The sequence below is a fragment of the Eriocheir sinensis genome, chromosome 24 (assembly GCF_024679095.1).
Source record: "Eriocheir sinensis breed Jianghai 21 chromosome 24, ASM2467909v1, whole genome shotgun sequence".
NCBI classification, from domain to species: Eukaryota; Metazoa; Arthropoda; class Malacostraca; order Decapoda; family Varunidae; genus Eriocheir; species Eriocheir sinensis.
The window spans coordinates 1212692-1230191 of record NC_066532.1 but is presented as its reverse complement, the minus strand read 5'-3'; the positions used below and the strand labels follow the sequence as shown (position 1 = coordinate 1230191).

At 46.0% G+C, this 17500-nt stretch overlaps 1 protein-coding gene and 1 long non-coding RNA gene across 2 annotated transcripts in view; one reads left to right on the top strand and one right to left on the bottom strand.

Annotated features, from left to right (window-relative positions):
* Window positions 1-9544: 9544 nt before the first annotated feature.
* Window positions 9545-17500, top strand: part of LOC127002695 (uncharacterized) — an 87796-nt gene continuing 79840 nt past the window's right edge. Inside the window, exon 1 of the mRNA XM_050868754.1 lies at window positions 9545-10207. Within this exon, the coding sequence (XP_050724711.1) occupies window positions 10071-10207 (137 nt within the window). The 5' untranslated portion in view covers window positions 9545-10070. The remainder of the gene's footprint in view (window positions 10208-17500) is intronic.
* The window catches only part of LOC127002698 (uncharacterized), a 113678-nt gene continuing 108068 nt past the window's right edge, over window positions 11891-17500 (bottom strand). Inside the window, exon 3 of the long non-coding RNA XR_007756422.1 lies at window positions 11891-11999. This is a non-coding gene — a long non-coding RNA (uncharacterized LOC127002698). The remainder of the gene's footprint in view (window positions 12000-17500) is intronic.

Here is a 17500-nt window from a genome sequence, read left to right as displayed (position 1 = left end):
TCTATTTGTCCGTCTGTCTGTCCGTCTGTTTGTCCGCCTGTCTGTCCGTCTATTTGTCCGTCTGTTTGTCCGTCTGTTTGTCCGTCTATCCGTCCGTCTGTCTGTCCGTCTGTTTATCCGTCTGTCTGTCCGTCTGTCCGTCCGTCTCTCTGTCCGTCTGTCTGTCCGTCTGTTTGTCCGTCTGTCTGTCCGTCTGTCTGTCCGTCTGTTTGTCCGTCTGTCTGTCCGTCTGTTTGTCCGTCTGTCTGTCCGTCTGTCTGTCCGTCTCTCTGTCCGTCTGTCTGTCCGTCTGTCTGTCCGTCTGTTTGTCCGTCTGTCTGTCCGTCTGTTTGTCCGTCTGAGATGTTGGATAACCGACATTAACAAGGCTAGTAAGGTATTAATAATAAGTGACCAGTACAAGCAATATGGCTGGTAGTCACTAATAATAATCAATAATACATACGCATTTGCGGGTACAGTCGGGTTACTCCTTCCGGTCGGCCCTGGTGGTAACGGCCCCGGTGGTAACGTCAGTGTGTACAACGTCGTGTTTCCTCTCTTACCACTACCCTGCTACCAGCGTTGCCAAATTATCGTACTCAAAACATCGCATTTATCACTTCCAGGGCCCAAAACTTTCGTACCCACACGGATAACGAAATTCTAGTTAAAGTTATCGATAAAAGCATAACTTGTTGTTTGTCTGCGATGGCTGTGACTCAGAAACCGGAAAATACGATGTGCTGAGTGGCTGAGTACGATAACCTGGTAACGCTGCCTGCTACTGTCCCTTTCTCCTTGCTCAGCCCTGCACCAGAGGGGCCCCCAGGAGGCGTCCCGAGTCGGCATTTCACTCATCTCGCCGCTGTCTCGACACTTTGCCCGTGAACATCCGGCGACACTACCGCCTCGCCCCACCGCTTCGCTCGACTACCCCGCCATAATTCATATAATCCCCACAAACATATCTACCATGTTCATCTATCAATCGCCGCGGAGCCGGAAGAGCAGCTACAGTCTGTCCGTCTGTCTGACTGTCTCTGTCCGTCTGTCTGTCTGTCTGCAGCACAAGTGTACATTCCATTTTAATCACGGTCTGGCACGCAAATACACACGTTTCTAAAAGCTCAATCACCCGCACACATTTCTAAGCTGTGGAAACGGAGGAGGAGGAGGAGGAGGAGGAGGAGGAGGAGGAGGAGAAGGAAGGTGTTAACAGCCACAGCCGCAGTCGTTCACCCCTTTACATACCTTCTCTTCTCTTCTCTTCTTTTCTCTTCTTTTATCTCAACTTTTCTTTTACCTCACTTCTTCTCTATTCCCTTCTCATCTTTCTCCTTTTCTCTTTCCTCCCCTCTCTTCTCTTCTCTTCTCTTCTCTCTCTACTCTTCTTTTATCTCAGTTCATCTCATTTATTTCCTTCTCATCTTTCTCCTCTTCTCTTCTTTCGCTTCCTCTCCTTCTCTCTTCTCTCTCCTTTTCTCTTCTTATTTCCTCTTCTCTTCTCTTCTCTTCTCTTATCTCACTTCATCTCATTTATTCCCTTCTCGTCTTTTTCTTCTTCTCTTCTCTTCTCTCTCTTCCTCTCCTTTTCTCTTCTCTAATTTTCTCTTCTCTTCTCTTCTCTTTTCTTTTATCTCGCTTCCTCTCATTTATTCCCTTCTCATCTTTTTCTTCTTCTCTTCCTCTCCTTTTCTCTTCTCTTCTCTTCAGTCTCCTCCCCTTTTATCTGAGGAAGAGAAAGACTGATAGATAGATAGATAAAAAGATAGATAGATAGATTGATAGACAGTTAATTCTCTAATCTGATCATTATTTGTGGTAGTCATTCTTTCTTCTTATTAAAACAATCACAGCATCTTCACAGCATCCCATCTCATCTCCTCTTCATCTTAACCACCACAGCATCTACTCCCATCTCTTCTTAACCACCACAGCCTCCTTCCCATCTCCCTCTCTATCTCCCAGCATCTAACATCTTTGACACAGCATCCAATATTATCGTCACAGCAACACACAGTAAGGTAAGACACACCACAGAATCTTCGCAGCATCCGTTCCCATCTCATCTCTTTATCTCAGCCCTTCACAGCATCCATGTTTCATTTCCCTCTTCATCTCACAGCATCTAACATCTTTGACACAGCATCCAATATTATCGTCACAGCAACACACAGTAAGGTAAGACACACCACAGAATCTTCACAGCATCCGTTCCCATCTCATCTCTTTATCTCAGCCCTTCACAGCATCCATGATTCATCTCCCTCTTTATCTCGTAGCATCCGCCAACCTTCCTTTAAGAGAAGAGAGAAGAGAAAAGAGAAGGGGAGAGTAGAGAAGAGAAAAGAAGAGAAGAAGGGAAGAAGGAAAGAGGAAAGTACAGAATCTCAGAGGAAAGTAACCAACCAAAGCCAGGTGTTTAAAGGTTAATTAGAAGAGAGGTAAGGTGAGGGGATTATTGTTATTGATGTTGTTGTTGTTGTTGGTAGTAGTAGTAGTAGTAGTAGTAGTAGTAGTAGCTTTTTTCCTTTTTGTTGTCAAGTTAATGAAAAAAAATCCTCTTTACTTTCTCTTATTTCTTCCTGTCATCTCATTTCATCTATTTTTTTTTTTATCTCGTCTCCTCTCCTCTCCTTTTTTCTCTTCTCTTCTTTCCTCTCTTCTGTCCTGTCTTCCCTCACTTCCCCTCTCCCCTCCTCCCCTCCTTTCCTCTCCCTTTCCAACAAGCATGCAGTGCCCTAGAGGGAGTATTGGTATTCAGTAATCGTATTCGAACACAATGGACAACCGTGCTTGGGAGTATTCGTATTCGTGTTGGAATAAAATTATTGATAGAAACCAAAGTATTCTCATTCGTACTGGAATACAAGGGAAAAGTATCCGTATCCTGCGAATAATCTGACGAATACTTCAAAATTTATTATCCGAAACAACAGCCGCTGCTCCTTACAACTCCAGCCTCCCGGGCGGACGCGTTATGGTCGTGTACAGTACGGGTTCATGAGCTCATTGTACTGTTGCATAACTTTAGAACAGTGCTGTGCCCAGTCACGTCAAGAAGGTATTTTCCAACCAAAAGAAGTATTCATATTTGTATTCGAATTAAAACCAGTTCAGTGTACGAGTATTCGTGTTCGTACGAATTTAAAGTATTTGTTCTCGTATTCGAATACACAACTCTTGTATTCACTCCATCCCTGACACACACACACACACACACACACAATGGCAGGACACACGGCTGGTACAACACACACACACACACACACACAACACAGGGGCAAGATAACACGGGAGGAACGACCTGTAATCAACGACATTAACCACCTGTCCCTCCCCCGCCCCCCCCTAACCCCCCTCCCCCCCCATCACCACCTTTCCCACCGTCATGTCGTCAAGATAATTTTTTCTCTCCCTTGGGTTTATGTTTTTTTCTTTTTTTTCTTTATTGTTTTCGTTTTGGGGGGGATTTTTGGTTAATTTGTTTTTTTCTGATTGTTTTTTCTTTTTCAGTTTGTGTTTGTTTGTGTTGCTCTAAGTTTGTTTTGTCTTGGTCGTGTTTGGTTTGGTCCGGTTTGATGTGGATGGTGTTTGGTTTGAAGATGAAGAACAATGAGTCACAAAAGAAGAGGAAGGAGGAGGAGGAGGAGGAGGAGGGGGAGAAGGAGGAGGAGGAGGAGGAGGAGGAGGAGGAGAACCATGACGAAAAAATAAGAAGAGAAAGAAAAAAGAACAATACAAAATTGACTGATTGATAGGAAGAAGAAGAAGAAGAAGAAGAAGAAGAAGGAGGAGGAAGAGGAGGAGGAGGAGGAGGAGGAGGAGGAGGAGAACCATGACGAAAAAAATAAGAAGAGAAAGAAAAAAGAACAACACAGAACTGACTGACTGATAGGAAGAAGAAGAAGAACAAGAACAAGAACAACAAGAACAAGAACAAGACTAACAAACCGATTAACTAACACGAACAACAACAAACAAACAAACAAACTAACTAACTAACATAACCAATTTACAACATAACTCTTTCCTTCGTTCACTTCCCCCGTACAAACCCACTAACCTTCCCGTCTCCTTCAACTTCAACTTCCCATCAATCTCAACCCCAATCACTCAATCACTCACTATTCACTATGTCAATCTATATGTCTATCTCTGTCTGTCTTTCTATCTTCAACTGTCCCAAGCTCTGCGCCTCCCCACCTACGCCCTCTTGCGCTAACCATCCTTCTGTGCTAAACCTCGTCAACCTCACATTAGGTACACTAAACCCCACGTTCTCATAAGCCCAGAATATCCCGTAACCCTTTCCCCGCTAGGCAGTTCCTCAATCCACCTCTCTTTCTAATCCTCTCAACCTCACTCACGGCTCTTCTTAACCCTCTCAACCTCACCCAGGGCTCCTAAACCTCACACTAGTTACACTAAACCCCACGTCCTCATAAGCCCAGAATATCCCTTAACCCCTTCCCCGCTAGGCAGTTCCTCAATCCACCTCTCTTTCTAACCCTCTCAACCTCACTCACGGCTCTTCTTAACCCTCTCAACCTCACCCAGGCCTCCTAAACCTCACACTAGCTACCCCAAACTCATGACTACGCTTCCATGGTCTTCACAAGCTCGGAAAAACTCACAACCCACTCCGTTTGACACTCCTACAACATACCTCTCTTTTTCAACCCTTTCAACCTCACCCACGGCTTCTCAACCTCAATAACGACGCGCCAAACCCACGTCTATCCTTTCATGGTTCTCACAGGCCCAGAAAGTCGTTTGGCATCGCGTTCCTCCCGGGAGAAAACGGTGCCGAGTGAAGGTTTGTGACCGGCCCCATATCCTCCAGTTCGGGGCTCACACACCCACATTGGATTAGACTTTCGTGGAGGTTGGTGTGGGTGTGTCCATGGGTAGTTTTATGAGCCTAGTGATAGTTTGACAAGGCTTCTGTACCGTGAACGTAAAGAAACAGAGCCGAAAGCGTCTGACAGTACGGGCCTTAGATACTTTCACGGTTGGTAAGGCTTTCGTAGAGTTTGTATCAGTTGTTCTATGTAGTTTTATAAGCCTAGTGACAGTTTGACAAGGCTTCTGTACCGTGAACGTAAAGAAACACTCATGGGAACCCGACTAATTCTCTTTGAGGCCTTTGGGAATGATTGTTTTTAGAGCCGAAAGCTACCGAGAGAATACGAGTCTTAACACACACATACTTCATCCGGTTTTGTTACGCGCTGTGGGCCTGTCCGTGGATAGATTGATGAGCCTAGTGATAGTTTGACAATCTTCTGGGCTGTGAACGTGAACCAACACTCGTGGGAACCCGCCTAGACCCCTTTGCGGCCCTTGGAAATCGGTGATGTCAGCGCCGAAAGCGACCGGGAAGTCATGTGTGTCGGGTCGTTGACTGACACACTCGCGGGGGGCGGCGGCCGAGCGGGGAAGGCGAGAGGCGGGAACCGTGGCTTTTGACCCGCGAATCTCTTCCTTCCTTCCCTTCTTACAAGCTTACGGGACTTCCTAGCTTGTTCCTATGCATTCCTATATGATCTTTGGTACTTGTAGAGGTTGTATGAGTGGTCTGTGTGTCTGTTCGTCTGTCTGAGTGCCTCGTTTTGACCAGCGAATCCCTTCCTTCCTTACAAGCTTACGGGACTTCCTAGCTTGTTCCTATGCATTCCTATATAATCTTTGGTACTTGTAGAGGTTGTAGAAGTGGTTTGTGTGTCTGTTCGTCTGTCTAAGTGCCTCGTTTTGACCAGCGAATCCCTTCTTTCCTTCCTTACAAGCTTGCGGGACTTCCTAGCTTGTTCCTATGCATTCCTATATGATTTTTAGTATTTATAGAGGTTGTAGGGGTGGTCTGTCTGTCTGTGCGTGTGTCTGAGTGCCTGTCTGTTTTGACACGCGAATCCCTTCCTTCCTTACAAGCTTACGAGACTTACTAGCTTGTTTCTATGCATTCCTTTAAGAGTTGGAGTACTTGTGAAGGTTGTAAGAGCTGTCCAACTATCTCTTGTTGGTTTCTGTCGTTCTCTATCAGTTCTTCCGTTCTTACGATCTTATGGGGCATAGCTAACTTGTTCCTATGCATATCTGTAAGAGTTGGAGTGAATGTGAAGGTTGTAAGAGCTGTCTGTCTGCCTGTTTTTGGTCTCTGTCGTTCTCTATCAGTTCTTCCGTTCTTACGATCTTACGGGGTTTAGTTAACTTGTTCCAATGCATTCCTGTAAGAGTTGGAGTACTTGTGAAGGCTGTAAGAGCTGTTTGTCTGTCTGTTTTTGTTCTTTATCGTTCTCCTTCCTTCCTTCCCTTCTTATGATCTTACGGGGCTTAGCTAACTGACCTTCAGGTGTCCAGTGTAACACGATTGACTCCTTTAAAAACAAGCTCTACCGACACTTCCTTCAACTTGATATTAACTAGAGTAGAAATACAAAGTTTTGAAGCCATCTGATTAAATGTAGAATCACTTAGGTTTAAGGACAGATCACCTAGTCTGGACCATGGGGTCTGTGTGGTCTGATTTTCTATGTAAATCTCTCTCTCTCTCTCTCTCTCTCTCTCTCTCTCTCTCTCTCTCTCTCTCTCTCTCTCTCTCTCTCTCTCTCTCTCTCTCTCTCTGTCTATTTATCTATTTATATCTATCTCTTCTCTTGTAATCGTCTTTCTACTCTCTCTCTCTCTCTCTCTCTCTCTCTCTCTCTCTCTCTCTCTCTCTCTCTCTCTCTCTCTCTCTCTCATTTAATTTTGGTCTTATTTTCCTTCGTTTCCTTCACTGTTTTAAATATTTCCTTTTCATCTCTCTCTCTCTCTCTCTCTCTCTCTCTCTCTCTCTCTCTCTCTCTCTCTCTCTCTCTCTCTCTCTCACGCGCGCGCTCGGTGAAAATAATGCAGTCAATGTCCCTGTCAGTATAACTTGAACGGAGGAATTTCTTGCTGAATCACTTCCTGGGAGAGAGAGAGAGAGAGAATCTAATATCTATCTTTATCTATCATTTTTTTCTTCCATCTCCTCCTCCTCCTCTTCCTCCTCCTCCTCCTCTTCATCATCATCATTAATTGTTAGTACTCGTAACTCTCCCTCCCTTCCTCTTCATTCTCTTCTCTCCCTTCTTCACCATCATCACCACCACTATCACCACCTCCAACACCACAGTTCAACTCCACTTCCATACAGTGTTCTCTCTCTCTCTCTCTCTCTCTCTCTCTCTCTCTCTCTCTCTCTCTCTCTCTCTCTCTCTCTCTCTCTCTCTCTCTCTCTCTCTCTCTCTCTCTCTCTCCATCATCACCACCACTATCACCATCCCCACCATCATCACCACCACCACTACCATCATCACCACCATCACCACCACCACGACCATCACCATCACCACCATCACCATCATCACCACCATCACCACCACCACGACCATCACCATCACCACCATCACCATCATCACCACTACAACCACCACCACCACCACCATCATCACCACCACCATCACCACCACTACCACCATCACCACCAGAGCATCCACCCAGGTCATTCCTCTCACCACCACCACCACCACCACCACAAGAGTTTCACCACCACCACCACCACCACCACCACGTTCATTGAATCATCGTCTTCTGATCCCTTTTTATTTATTATTTTTTATCACTATTTTTCATCTATTATTATCTATTATTATTATTATTACTATTTTCGTTTTTATCTATTATCCATTTCTATTACTATTTTCTTTTTATCTACTTTTTTATCTACTATTTCTATCGCCATTTTCTTTTGATTTCGTTTTTAAATTATCTTCGTCCTTTCTTGTATTCAAATTATCCTTTCTTTCTGTCTTTCTTTCTTTCCTGTATTCAAATTATCTTCTTTCTATCTTGTATTCAAAATTATCTTACTTTCTTTCACGTATATAAATTATCTTCTCGTTTTCTTGTATCTAAATTATCCTTTCTTATTTTCCTGTGTTCAAATTATCCTTTCTTTACTTTCTTTCCTGTATTCAAATTATCTTCTTTCTATCTTGTCTAAATTATCTTACTTTCTTTCACGTATATAAATTACCTTCTTATTTTCTTGTATTCAAATTATCCTTTCTTATTTTCCTGTGTTCAATTTATCCTTTCTTTACTTTCTTTCCTGTATTCAAATTATCTTCTCGTTTTCTTGTATTCAAAATTATCTTACTTTCTTTCACGTATATAAATTATCTTCTCGTTTTCTTGTATTCAAATTATCCTTTCTTATTTTTCTGTATTCAATTTATTTTCTTTACTTTCTTTCCTGTATTCAGATTATCTTCTCGTTTTCTTGTATTCAAAATTATCTTACTTTATTTCACGTATATTAATTATCTTCTTATTTTCTTGTATTCAAATTATCCTTTCTTTCTTTTTTAAATCCGATTTATCTTATTATTCTCTCGTACCTTATTTTCTATCTCATTTCTCTGTCTGCCTATCAATTCATCTATCTATCTATCCATCTATTATAATCAACATGGTTACCCATCTACCTATCTACCTTAGTCATATAACCAATCAGTTACTACTTACTTATATCTATTTGTCTATACGAGAACGAGAGAACAAGAAGAACGCGACGAGAACGAGCCCAGCCTTCCCTCGGTCATTCATCGGTGGAGTCAGGCGAGAAAAGTGACGAGGAAAATGTAGCGTTGAGGTGACTGACACGACGGCGACGGCGGTGGTGGTGGTGGACTGGTGGGCAGGGCAAGGCTTGGCAGGGTATGTTAGGGCTTGGCAGGGTGGGACAGGGTAGGGTAGGACCTCGTTGCCACACACACACACACACACACACAAACACACACACTGGCTGGGTCTCCGCGCCAGCAGCTCCTCGGCGTAGTGTTGCTGCAGACAGCGTCGAGGAGGAGGTGGTGAGCGGCTAAGGCAGCGAGGAGGAGCACCAGCAACGGGAGGAGGAGGCGGAGGAGGCGAAGTAGCAGCAGCAGCAGGAGGAGGAGGAGGAGGCGGAGGGGGGGAGGGCCGCAGCGGCGGGCTAATGTCAGCGTACTCGGCTGGATCAGAGGAGGTGCATGAACCCGCGATGCCGGCGGGGGAATTTTCTTTTTTACGCGAGCGCTGCGGCGGCCGCGGCGGCTGCATGCTGAGACGTGCGTGCGTGACGCGGGGTGCCGCCGCCCCCGCCGACCCCTGGCTGCTTGCTGGGGGGCCGGCATGCAACACTTGGCCCCTGGGTCCGTGAACCCTGGCCCTAGCCACGGTCCAGGTGCAGCCCCCCCTCCCCCCGGCCAGTCACACGCACACCCTCCCCCGCGCGGGGTCGTGTTGAGTTCGGACTTACTGTAACACGCACAGACACGCGCCGCGGCAGGCGGGGCACGGGGCGCGGCACCCCGGAGGAGCAGCTGGGCAGCGTGAGGGCCGCGCCGAGGGCCTGGCCGTGGCGGGGCGGGGCGGGGCGGTCCCGTAAGTGTGCCTGGCGGTGCCTCTGTTACTGGCATCCTCGCGCCGCCCCTTCTCCCACCCCGGCAGCAGCAGCAGCAGCAGCGGCAGCGATCCGCCGCGCCAGCCAGCCGGGCCCGCCAGTACGCTACACACCTTCGCGCGGGGAGCTTCCTGTGCCAGCCGCCGCGGCCCCCACAACACGTGGACGTCCTTAGTGCCACCGAGGGCACCCCCGTCCCTGCCGTCCTTCCGGAGTGTCCCTGCGTCAGGCCGCCAGCAGACATGCAGCGCGATGCACACGTAGCCCACGGCGGCGCCCCCGTCAGGCCCGCCTCAAACCGGGGTCAATGACACTGCCATTACGGAGACACACTCTGAGGGGAGTGAACTCACCAATTAAGCCAAGCCCTGCACGGTGCCTTACCTCGACCCCCCGCCGCTGCTGCCTCAGAGTGACGAGCGTGACGCCGCGCGAGCTTGAGTGTGATCAGAAAGAGGAGAGAGAGGAGGAAAGAGAAAGGAGAGAAAGAAGGAAAGAAATAGAGAGAGAGAGAGAGCGAGAGCGAGCAGAGGGCAACAGCCTAATGAGCTGTGAGCCGCGGTGAGGCGGCGAGCCGTGCGTCAGGTCAGGCTGAGGTGCGCCGCGCCGCGCCAGGCCCATGCCCCTGTGTGTGGAGGTGGTGGTGGGGGGCTGCGCCGCGTCCGGGGTGCTGCGGGCCCCGGGGACGCCTCCCTCCCCCATGAAGATGCCAACCAGAAGAAGACTCTGCTGCAGGCCCGCGCCCTACACGCTAAGGTCAGTGCCCGCGACGCGTAGACCTGTATCAGGGTCCTCCCCCCCCCCCCCTCCCTCTGACACTGCCCTTCACTTCCCCAACTCTAGCCAGGGCCACTCCCCTCTGTCACTGCCACTCTCTTTCTTCCTTCTGTCAGTGCCTCTCCCTTCCCCTATCCCTGACAGTGCCAATCCTTGTCTCCAGCACGTTCCTTTCCCTTCCCCGTGGTCAGTGCCAGGCTCTCCGCCCTTCCCCGTGAGCCTGGTCACTGACCTTCCCTTCCTCCGGTCACCGACCTCCGCGGCCTGTCACTCAGTGCCTCGCCGCCGCTCCCTTCCTCTGACCAGGCCCTTCCTTCTCCTCCCTCGGACCAGTGCCAGGCCCTTACAGATCAACGGGTCAGTTTCCTCGCTTTACTTTCTCACCCTTTCCTTTACCGACACTCAAGTCTTTCCTTACCTTAATTTCCTTTTGGTCCTGTCAACCCTTCCTTTCCCTTCCCCCAACGCAATTCTTCCCTTCTCTTCCGTTTCCTTCCCTTCTCTCTTGTCAACTCCTCCCTTCCCTCAACTCAATCCTTCCCTTCCCTCAACTTAATACTTCCCCTTCCTCCCAATTCCTTCCCTTCGCTGTTGTCAATCCTTCCCTTCCCTCAACTTAATTCTCCCCTTCCCTTCCCTTCGCTGTTGTCAACCCTTCCCATCCCTCAACTCAGTTCTTCCCTTCCCTTCCGTTTCCTTCCCTTCGCTGTTGTCAACCCTTCCCTTCCCTCATCTCAATCTTTCCCTTCCCTTCCCTTCGTTCTTGTCAACCCTTCCCATCCCTCAACTCAATCTTTCCCTTCCCTTCCGTTTCCTTCCCTTCGCTGTTGTCAACCCTTCCCTTCCCTCATCTCAATCCTTCCCTTCCCTTCCCTTCGTTCTTGTCAACCCTTCCCATCCCTCAACTCAGTTCTTCCCTTCCCTTCGCTGTTGTCAACCCTTCCCTTCCCTCAACTCAATCTTTCCCTTCCCTTCCCTTCGTTCTTGTCAACCCTTCCCATCCCTCAACTCAGTTCTTCCCTTCCCTTCGCTGTTGTCAACCTTTCCCTTCCCTCAACTCAATCTTTCCCTTCCCTTCCCTTCGTTCTTGTCAACCCTTTCCATCCCTCAACTCAGTTCTTCCCTTCCCTTCGCTGTTGTCAACCCTTCCCTTCCCTCATCTCAATCCTTCCCTTCCCTTCCCTTCGCTGTTGTCAACCCTTCCCTTCCGTTTCCTTCCCTTCGCTGTTGTCAGCCCTTCCCTTCCCTCATCTCAATCCTTCCCTTCCCTTCCCTTCGTTCTTGTCAACCCTTCCCATCCCTCAACTCAATCTTTCCATTCCCTTCGCTGTTGTCAGCCCTTCCCTTCCCTCAAGTCATCCCTTCCCATCGCTTTGTCAACCCTTCCGTTCCCTTCCCTTCCCTTCCTCTGGTCCGCCGAGGTCACCGTCTGATAAACACGTCACACACTTCAAACTGTCTTGGGGTGAATTGAAGTTCGGTTATTATTACAATTTTTATATATTTTTTTCTATACCGTGAAATTAAGAAGTTATAACACACACACACACACACACACACACACACACACACACACACACACACACACACACACGTTTTTAATTATGACGTCTTACAGTACTGAAGGTTTGTTTACTAAGTGTGTGTGTGTGTGTGTGTGTGTGTGTGTGTGTGTTCCCTAATCTTGCTGTACTGTCACGTTTCATACCTGTATTGTCTGGTTGATGGTGAGGAAGATGACACGTGATGATGTGGTCTTTTCTGGATACACCTGGAGGAGAGTGAGAGTGAGTGAGTGAGTGAGTGAGTGAGAAAGTGAGTTGAAGAGTGAGTGAGTGAGTATGGGAGTGTGTGAGTGAGTGAGTGAGGGAGGGATGGAGGGAGGGAAGGAGTGAAGGAGTGAGTGAGTGAGTGAGTGAGGGATGGAGGGAGGGAAGGAGTGAAGGAGTGAGTATGTGAGTGAGTGAGTGAGTGAGGGATGGAGGGAGGGAAGGAGTGAAGGAGTGAGTGAGTATGGGAGTGTGTGAGTGTGTGAGTGAGTGAGTGAGGGATGGAGGGAGGGAAGGAGTGAAGGAGTGAGTGAGTATGGGAGTGTGTGAGTGAGGGATGGAGGGAGGGAAGGAGTGAAGGAGTGAGTGAGTATGGGAGTGAGTGAGTGAGTGAGTGAGGGATGGAGGGAGGGAAGGAGTGAAGGAGTGAGTGAGTATGGGAGTGAGTGAGTGAGTGAGTGAGTGAGTGAGGGATGGAGGGAGGGAAGGAGTGAAGGAGTGAGTGAGTGAGTGAGGGAGGGATGGAGGGAGGGAAGGAGTGAAGGAGTGAGTGAGTATGGCAGTGAGTGAGTGAGTGAGTGAGTGAGTGAGTGAGTGAGCGAGGGATGGAGGGAGGGACTTAAAGGGTGAAGGAATTAATTAGTGAGTGAGTGAGTGAATGAGTGAGTGAGTGAGTGAGCGAGGGATGGAGGGATGGACTTAAAGGGTGAAGGAATTAATTAGTGAGTGAGTGAGTGTGAGTAAGTGAGTGAGTCAGTGAGTGAGTGAGTGAGGAAGGAAGTGATTGAGTATATTGGAACTTATAATACGACTACTACTACTACTACTACTACTACTACTACTACTACTACTACCACCACTACAATAACAACTACCATCACTACCACCACCACCACTACCATTTCAACCCCACCTTACTCATCACCACCACCACCACACCACCACCACCTGGAGAAACGGATTGGGTCCCCGAGTTCCGGCCTGCGCGCCACAGTTACTTCCAGTCAGTGTCCGTAACGGTGCCTCGGGAGAGAGAGAGAGAGAGAGAGAGAGAGAGAGAGAGGGTGTTTGAACTCCTTTTTTTCTACTGTTGCTGTTTTTTTTTATATTATTGGTATTACGTATTAGCATCCTTCCTCTTTTGTTCTTCTTCTTCTTTCCTCTTCTTCCTCTTTCCTCTTCCTCTTATTCTTTCTCTTCGTTTTTTCTTGTTTTTTTTCTTCTTACTCTTTCTTCAATTTCTTTTTCTTCTTCTTCTTCTTCTTTTTCGTCTTCTTACTATTACTATTACTACTACAACTACTACTACTACTACTACTACTACTACTACTATTACTACTACTTCTACTACTACTACTACTACTTCTACCACTACTACTACTATTACTACTACTACTACTACTGGTGCAATGTACTTTATGACCTCTCTCTCCATATCTAAACTCATTTCCTTTCACACACACACACACACACACACACACACACACACAGAACCCTCCATTCCATCCCTTCCCGTCACAATACGAAGAGTTGGGTAACCTCATCCCCCTTCCCACTCCTCCTCCTCCTCCTCCTCCTCTTCAGCATTCATTCCTCACGCATTCCTCAAGGCCCAGCTCTTGTCTTCTTTTTCACTGCACGTCACCGCCAGCTGCATCGGGAAACGCTAAGCCAAAACAGGATCCGCGCCCTCGTTTGCTCGCTCACGGGTCTTTCTGTGTCTCCGCCCTGCCTCCCGCGGTATGCGAAAACGCGATACATGAAAACGCATATCTAATTTAGCCTTTCGTGGAGTTTTTCTTACATCACTCTTACGAATACATGTGAAAACGTTTATTACTTGTCTTTCGCGGGTTTTCTCTTACGCGATACACGAATATACGAATGTCTTGCCTTCCGCGACCCACGAAAACGCGATGCTCGGAAACGTATATATATTTTTTCAGCCTTTCGCGGTGTTTTTATCACATCACCTCTTACGAACACATGAAAACGTTTATTACTTGTCTTTCGCGGGTTTTCTCTTACGCGATACACGAAAACACGAATGTCTTGCCTTCCGCGACCCACGAAAACGCGATACTTGGAAACGTATATATATTTTTTCAGCCTTTCGCGGTGTTTCTCTCGCTTCTTTACCTTTTTTATCTGCATTGAAAGACATGTAAACCCTCTTATTAGATGTCTTCCGATATGTTTCTCTTCCAATGACACTCGAAAACGCGATATTCGGAAACACTTTTTTTTTCAGCCTTTCGCGGTGTTTCTCTCGTCAGAATATGTATGATAACGCTTCTTCTTTGCCTTTTTCTTTATTTATCTGCATTGAAAGACATGTAAACATTCTTATTACATGTCTTCCGTTATATGTTACTTTTCCAATGACACACGAAAATGCGATGCTCAGAAACGAATATATATTTTTTCAGCCTTTCGCGGTGTTTCTCTCGCTAGAATATGTATGATAACGCTTCTCTTTTTTTATTTATTTGCATTGAAAGACATGTAAACCCTCTTATCACTTGTCTTCCGCTATGTTCCTCTTCCAATGACACATGAAAACGCGATATTCGGAGACGTATATATTTTTTTCAGCCTTTCGCGGTATTTGTCTCATTAGAACGCATATGATAACGCTTCTTTTTGCTTTCCTTTTTTAGTTCTCTAGCGCCGGTGCAGTAAAAATATGTAAAACCGCTTATTACTCGTCTTCCGCGGTATTTCTCTTATCAGTATGCATATGGTAACGCTTCTTTTTGCTTTCCTCTTTTAGTTCTCTAGCGCCGATGAAGTAAAAGAGACGTCAAGCCGGTATTACTTGTCTTTCGCGTTATTTCTCTTTCGTTAGCAGATTAGAATTCATATGATGGCGTTTATTCTTGGCCTTTCGTTGTGTTTCCCTTCTACTGACACACGAAACTGCTCAACCCTCGACTTTCGCGGCATCTCTCTTACGCGACGCAAGGAAACGCGATACACGGAGACGCATATATACTTCTTTCAGACTTTCGCGGCATTTTCTTTCATTAGCAGATTAGAATTCATATGATGGCGTTTATTCTTGGCCTTTCGTTGTGTTTCCCTTCTACTGACACACGAAACTGCTCAACCCTCGACTTTCGCGGCATCTCTCTTACGCGACGCAAGGAAACGCGATACACGGAGACGCATATATATTTCTTTCAGACTTTCGCGGTATTTTCTTTCATTAGCAGATTAGAATTCATATGATGGCGTTTATTCTTGGCCTTACGTTTTGTGTCCCTTCTACTGACACACGAAACTGCTCAACCCTCGACTTTCGCGGCATCTCTCTTACGCGACGCAAGGAAACGCGATACACGGAGACGCATATATAATTTTTTTCAGACTTTCGCGGTATATTTCTCTCATTAGAATGTATATGACGTTCCTTTTTTGCCTTTTGTGTTATTTCGTTAAAAGATATGTTAAGCTGCTAATTATAACCCTGTCTTTCGCGGCATTTCTCTTTGGTTAAAATATTAGAACAAATGTTATAACGTTTGTTCTTTAACTTTCGCTTTATATCACTCATTAGAATACATATGATAACGTTCCTGCTTGACCCGCCACCAAGACATTAAAAAGCATATAAAAACGTTTCTTTCTTGTGGTTCACTGTTTTTCTCTTCCATTACCACATTAAAGTACACACGAAAACGATTATATTCTTGCCTTTCGCGGTATTTCCCTGCCGCTGACACACTTGAAAGCATGAATGGAGACTGACTGATACTTACGTTTTCGGGATAAATGATACGAAGGAAATTTAATGAGGAAAGAGCTTAACATTATGAACTCTGGGCTAAAACAAATAAGAATATATACGAGAAACACCAGTGAGATGAATTTTATGGCCATTTCATTAGGACACTATTTTAAGATCACTTCATTAGGACACTTTATTTTAACATCACTTCATTATAACATCACTTCATTAGGACACTTTATTTTAACATCACGTCATTATAACATCACTTCAGTAGGACACTTTATTTTAACGTCATTTGGACACTTCATTTTAACATCACTTGGACACTTCATTTTAACATCACTTGGACACTTCATTTTAACATCACTTGGACACTTCATTTTAACATCACTTCATTAGGGCACTTTATTTCAACATCACTTCATTAAGACACTTTCCCTCGCATCACCTCAAAACACCCGCCGTACCGCATTTCGTATTGTTTTTGTTTTTTTTCATTCGGTTACACAATGCCACGCTTTTCCTTGGCGTTCTATTGTCCTTTATCATTCGTTTACGTATTAGAACAGTTGTCTTATATAATTCGCAATGATTCATCTATTCACACACGAGAGCATCTTTGTCTTATTCTGTTTTGTTCATCTCCCGTTTACGAATTATAACACTTTTTTCTTGGCGATTGTATTTTGTTTTATCTTTCGTCAATGTGCTGGAACACTTGTCCGTGCCTTCCTCCAGTTTACACACGAGAGCATCTTTGTCTTATTCTGTTTTGTTCATCTCCCGTTTACGAATTATACCACTTTTTTCTTGGCGATTGTATTTTGTTTTTATCTTTCGTCAATGTACTGAAACACTTGTCCGTGCCTTCCTCCAGTTTACACACGAGAACATCTTTGTCTTATTCTGTTTTGTTCATCTCCCGTTTACGAATTATAACACTTTTCCTTGGCATTTTATTTTGTTTTTATCTTTCGTCACTGTGCTGGAACACTTGTCCTTGCCGTTCTCCAGTTTACACATCAAAGCGCCTGTCTCTTGCATTCCGCTGTTTCATCTTCCGTCACTAAATTCAAACACCTGTCTCGTGGATTTCGCGGTGATTCATCTCCTATTCACACACGAGAACACCTGCGCCGCATCTGCTTCGGTTTACCTTCCATTTAAACGCCAACACACCTGCCTCTCGGATCGCGCGCTGTGTGTTTGCGTCTGATCACATTCGAACACTTGTTGCTATTTTTATTACTATTATTGCTTAAGTTCTTGCTGCTACGTACGGTGAAGGTGGCGCTGCTGTTGTCTGTGCTGTTGTGGTGATGGTGGACGTTGTTGTTATTGCTGTTGTTGTGGGTGTGACGGTGAGTTTGTTATGGTGTGGTTATGAGTGCGTGTTGTTATTGTTTTATTTTTTTTTTCCTGCCGTCGACACATTAGAAAAAAACTGTCTCTCGCAGCTGTCGGCGTTTGTCTCGCTTCGCCCTGACGTGGCCTTGGCGGTGATGGGCTCGTGTCACCTCCGTCGCCTCCGCCAGCATAATGACCGTAATTTTACTCTTAACGCCACACGAGACGCCGCGAAAATGAGCTCCAGGCCAGCCGACTCATTTATGAAGGTTATGGGATTACCTTGGAAAATTTTGAGCTGAGAAACGTTTTTGATTATGAATGTAAATGTTCCAGGGGAGTCATTTACGAAGGTTATGAAATTACCTTAGAAAATTTTTGAGCTGAGAAACGTTTTTGATTTTGAATGTAAATGTTCCAGGC